The sequence below is a fragment of the Temnothorax curvispinosus genome, unplaced genomic scaffold, assembly GCF_003070985.1.
Source record: "Temnothorax curvispinosus isolate PA1 unplaced genomic scaffold, ASM307098v1 QBEX01016125.1, whole genome shotgun sequence".
In the NCBI taxonomy this organism is placed as follows: Eukaryota; Metazoa; Arthropoda; class Insecta; order Hymenoptera; family Formicidae; genus Temnothorax; species Temnothorax curvispinosus.
In genome coordinates, this window is record NW_020225905.1 from 11,690 (window position 1) to 17,048 (window position 5,359).

Genomic DNA, 5,359 nt, shown 5'->3' on the forward strand with positions numbered 1-5,359 from the left:
AGCGTTTTGATTTCACGATAGGAGATGATAATAAATTTTTTTTTTTATAAATCCAAACAGAGATTTCAAGGATGAGCAAGGCCGAGAAACGTGAAGAGATCCGCCAGCTTATCCTGGCGTTATTGGTCTCCCGGAAAGGCGCCACAGCTATACCGGTTCTAGAGAGAGACTATTATTATGCGGAGAACACCCGTATACCATATCGTCAATTTGGATATTACAATTTAGTGGAATTTCTCCAAAGTTTCCCGGAACATTTCATTGTCGAGCAGTACAACGGCGTTCACTACGTACGCGGGATTCCGTCGGAGAAAAGTAAGCACGTCAGCTCGTTGGTGTCACGTCAGAGGATGAGAGAGCCCCCGAAAGCCAGATACATCCAACCCCGTTTTCGTCCGCCATTTAATCGGCGTCCACATCATTACGCGAGGCCAGTGCAGGAATTTCACATCGCACCTGACATGTTATGTCAGCTTCTGCAACATATAAAAGACAATCCAAACGGTGTGAGTCTGCAGGACGCTGTGACGATCGTACAGCGGTCAGTGCCATACGTCAGTATTTCTGCACAGCAATTACGGGGGCAATTACAATTGCTGTCGCATCAGTTGCGCCTGGATGGCAACATGATTTTTCCGATCTTGAGTAACGATTCGCATAAAGCGGCCCAGCAGCAGCTTCCGAAGGAAGAGCCACAGTTGCCGAGCAAATCACAGATCGACTCGGAATCGCCTCCGACACCAACTATATGTGCTGCCGGACAAGAGGATTACGAGAATGGTATAGAGTATTTTAGTGATGACGATTTTCTGCCAGCTGATTCTGCCAGTAACTGTCAGAGACGTGCAGAAACGAATGGGGAAATAAGTGATAAAGAAGCCTTTGCCATGATGAATGGCAACGGCAACACGGAAATGAGGACTGCCGACGTTGATATGTCCCAACTGATAAGTGATAGAATAAAGTTGCGACTGAAGGAACTGATGCGGAAACATCCGGACGGCATTTGGTGTCCCGATCTGCCCAACTTATACTTACGCGAGTACAAGGTGTGCCTGAATTACGTCCAGTTGGGCTTTGACAGTGTGCGCGAATTCGCGTCTTACCTGCCGCAAATCTTCTACATGACGCAGGTTGACAAGATGGATGATTTCATGCTTTATAGCGCGGACAAGAGGCCAGTGGTTCCAGAGCCTATTGATATAGCGCAAACTTTGCGTAATTACGAGGATAATCCACCGTTTCCATCAGATGTTGTACGTAACAGTATTTGTTTAGTGATATTTTATAATTTAGAATTTGCCAGCAAAGTATATTCTTGTGGATTATGCAGTAAATTGTTAACTATAATAATTAATAATGCTAAAACTGTTAATGTATTCTAACGAATATTACTGTTAAAGACCTAGTAGAAAGTACAAGCTAAGCGTTAACCTTTGGTGTCCAATTTTTATTTCAAATAATAGAAATTTTAATGGTATACTTAAGTACGAGGACAAATTCATGAGTAGCAATTTTTTTAACATATAAAAATACATCTATAGTATTTTTTTTAAATGTTTTTTTTTATATAATTCTTTAAAGCATATAACAATAAATCAATATTTTCTTTTCACGTGTCTTCTTTATATATAATGTTAATTAAATTAAATAATTAATTATTTCTTGTTGATTATTGTAATGCTGGAAGGGTATTTAATATTTGTAATGCAACATGATAATTCAATTATTATAATAATCTATGTAATTTTACAGTCTCCTACCATTACCAGGATCTTCGCTCCTAATGACGTGATGAATTATGACGATAAAGTTGACAAAATATCGGTGGTTGAATTAAAACGCAACAGAAAATACTTGGGGGTATATGTTATAGAAGTGTTTCATCCAAACTTTTTTTGGGTACATCTTCGAGAAAATAGAAGACATTTTGATAAAATGATGGATGATCTATCGTAAGTACATGTGCAGTTAACCAATTTTTGTAAATTTTTTTATTAATGTTGATAGTAAAATCTGAGTTATCGGAATTATATTGCTTTTAGGGACTTCTACGAGTATAAAAAAAGTACATATACCATTGCCAAAATTGCCTTGAAAAAGGACCTGAATTGTGCGTGCATTTACGCCAATAGGTGGCACCGAGCGATCATTAGGAGTGTAAAACCAGATTTTAGAGTAACGGTTAGTATAAGTGTGGTATAAACTGCACTAAAGCAATAAATAACTAAGTTTCCGACAAATAATGTTATTAATTTTTAGAAATTATATTTTGATATGCAATAATTATTTTTCAAAACAGGTATTCTTTTATGATTATGGTACTATGAAGACATATACACCCGAGGATGTATATTATTTGCATCAACAGTTTGCCTATTTACCGGCTCAAGCAATACCTTGCGGCTTATATAAGATTAAACCAAGTGTTGGTGATCGCTGGAAAAGGAGCGTAGCTGAAAAATTCAGCGAAAAGATTGAGGATACTCTTTTAGCTGCAACTATAGTTACTATTGATCCTGAGGTAAGATTATTTTTTCTATTTTTGAAAGTTAAAACATCAAAATGTTTTAATTCTTAAATCTGAATTATATATTTTATAATTTTATTAATATCTTTGTTTTTGTTATTAATATTTTTATAATTATTTTTGTTTGAATTATCTTTATTTTTTTATTTTAATTTTTGATCTTAAAAGAACAATAGAAAATTACTTACATCTTATTTTTTAATCTCTAACATTGTGCAACTTAATATTATAAAATTACAAAATTGTTATAAAATTATTTATCTGATTGTTTTTACAGCACAATTCCATGATGGTCATTTTGACCGATACAAGCGAAGAAGAGGATGTGCGTATAAACGATTGGTTAGTGAATGAGAGACTAGCGCAAGTGGGTAACACGGTGCGTATGTTTGACATAATACATTATATGACATCCGATAAAATCAAATCTTCTAAGTCTATTAAGACATTTAATGCGGGAAGCGCAGACAATATAAATAAATCGCGACATAGAAATAATTTGATATCGCGTGATGAGAGAGCGCATAGATTATCCGATGTAAAAAGCGAAGATATCGAAAACAATACTGTCAAGTCCTTGCATAACGTCCCGAACAGCAAAAAAGTGTTCCTGCAAAGGGTATGCAGTAAATCGCTGGATGCTAAATCTTTGCATGACAAATCTTCGTCTGCTAAGTCTTTAAATGCTAAGTCTCCGGATACTGAGGCTTTGGATACTAGATCGCAGTCGAGAAATTATCCGCAAACTGGGCAGTCGAGGACACCTACGAAAGTTCCATTGTTGGAAAAATCGAAAACGTTGAGTCATAATCGGAAATCCGATTCTGAACCGAGCACTTCCATGTCCGGGACAAACACAGAGGAAGATAATGCAAGACAAATCGATTCAAGTAGGGAAGTAAAATTGCAGAATAACGGTGAAATATATAACTCTCCCGGTTATATGGACTTCAGTATGAGAGATTCCGATGATGAAAATAATGATACGAAAGATTTTGGAACATTTAGGAGTTTGTATGGTGGACATGGTTTGATGGAGCCCTTTGATTGGTCGGTAATAAGAGAGGAGAATAAAACAACTGATACAGTACCTGATAATTTGGATATGTCAAGTAAAAAACATAAGAGCGACGTAGAAGATAAATCAGGCTCGCATAATCAGAGAAATGAGACACCTGGCGAACAATATTTTTTAAACATGACCCGTATGGAAGAGGAAATTTTTCTGCCTGAGGATAATATTTCTCTGCCTGAGGATAATATTTCTCAGCGATTTGACGATATGACCGATTTTATAAAAATGATGAGAGACAAGACAACACCCAACCAAATTGTCACAGTAAGGTTTAAACCCATGACGATGAAGACATTGTATGATAGTGTTGAATCTGAAGATACATCAAAATCCAGTACAAATATCGTTGAATTCAATGACGTAACTTCTTCGAGGGAAATTAATCGAGAAGTAGACAGAAATGGCAAAGTATGCGAAAGAAAGGCCAATCTGAAAATACAGGACGGAAATTCCAATACAGATCCGGAGTCAGTTTTTTCTAATATATCTAATAAAGATAATATGAGCAAAGAAATGTCTGGACGCAATACAAACAATTCCCTTGCGTCCAGTACAAATAATAAAGCATGCATTCCTGGATACAAGAGGCTACTGGACAAATTAAGTCGCAAGACAAACTCCAATTTCGTTGACTCAAGTGAATCTTCTAGCAGCGAGCAAATTCGATCGTCGTCTTACAGTATCAATACATCCAATGATAGCATCATTATATCATCAAACGACGAACAATCTAAGGCATCGAACTGTATGGATATAAATAATCGCATCAAGATACACAGCTTGGTTAAGAAGTCAATGTCCGAGGAGTTGCCTAAAAAGTTAACATTAGATGAATCACATAATGATTCCACAGTAACAACTTTTTCATCCATAGAAACAGATTCTCTTGCTTCTTCTAACGTTGATGACATAAAGCAGCGTCAGTTGAATCAGTCCTTGGAAATTGATTCACGTGCTTCAAATGTTGATGACACGAAACAGCATCAGTTGAATCGGTCTGATTCTATTCCTGTATCCTGTAACATTGATGATTCAAAATATCAATTGCATGCGACGGATCAGACGGCGTTGGACGTTCCGAAACTAATGCAACAGATGTTAAAGATCGTGAAAAATATACAGAATAATAACACTGAATTGGATTCTGACGATCTGACTTCTAGTCGAGAAAGTATCAATGACGATAAAAGTGACGAAAGTAAGAGGGGTAATGAATCGATTAAATCAGATTTCGTATCCGAAACGTGCAAATCGATGAATGATGACGCGAACGTGACCGAAATAGCATTTGCTCCGGTCGTCAATGACTGCGATGTAGAATCCGATGACGGATGGGATGTTTGTGCAGGATCTATTGAAGACTCAATTTCCTTTTTACATCGCGCACATAATATAAGCAACGCAATTAACTTAAATCTAGAACAATAAATTTGAAAATTGACGCCACGAGAGCGAATATAATAAATTATATATAATCATAAATTATATATACGATCAGCTTTCTTATCTTTTTTTTTTTACTTAAAAAATGCGTGTGAAATATATTATAATATAATTATAATCACACACACACACACACACACAAAATATATGTATAAATATATATGTATATGTGATCTTAATAATATACATGTTATCAGAAGTTATATATATTTGTAACTATTTTGCGATTATGTAATATATAATATATATTAGGATATCAGTTTAGTTTAATTTTGGGAAAAATTTGAATCTTGTATGATGTCGTCATGGCT

General features: G+C 35.7%; 1 protein-coding gene across 1 annotated transcript in view; it reads left to right on the forward strand.

The window, feature by feature from the left end:
* LOC112466384 overlaps window positions 1–5,101 on the forward strand; it is a 13,168-nt gene extending 8,067 nt beyond the window's left edge. Inside the window, exons 7-11 of the mRNA XM_025034448.1 lie at window positions 61–1,256; window positions 1,756–1,955; window positions 2,046–2,184; window positions 2,303–2,524; window positions 2,808–5,101. Of these exons, the coding sequence (XP_024890216.1) occupies window positions 61–1,256; window positions 1,756–1,955; window positions 2,046–2,184; window positions 2,303–2,524; window positions 2,808–5,033 (3,983 nt within the window). The 3' untranslated portion in view covers window positions 5,034–5,101. The remainder of the gene's footprint in view (window positions 1–60; window positions 1,257–1,755; window positions 1,956–2,045; window positions 2,185–2,302; window positions 2,525–2,807) is intronic.
* Window positions 5,102–5,359: the final 258 nt, after the last annotated feature.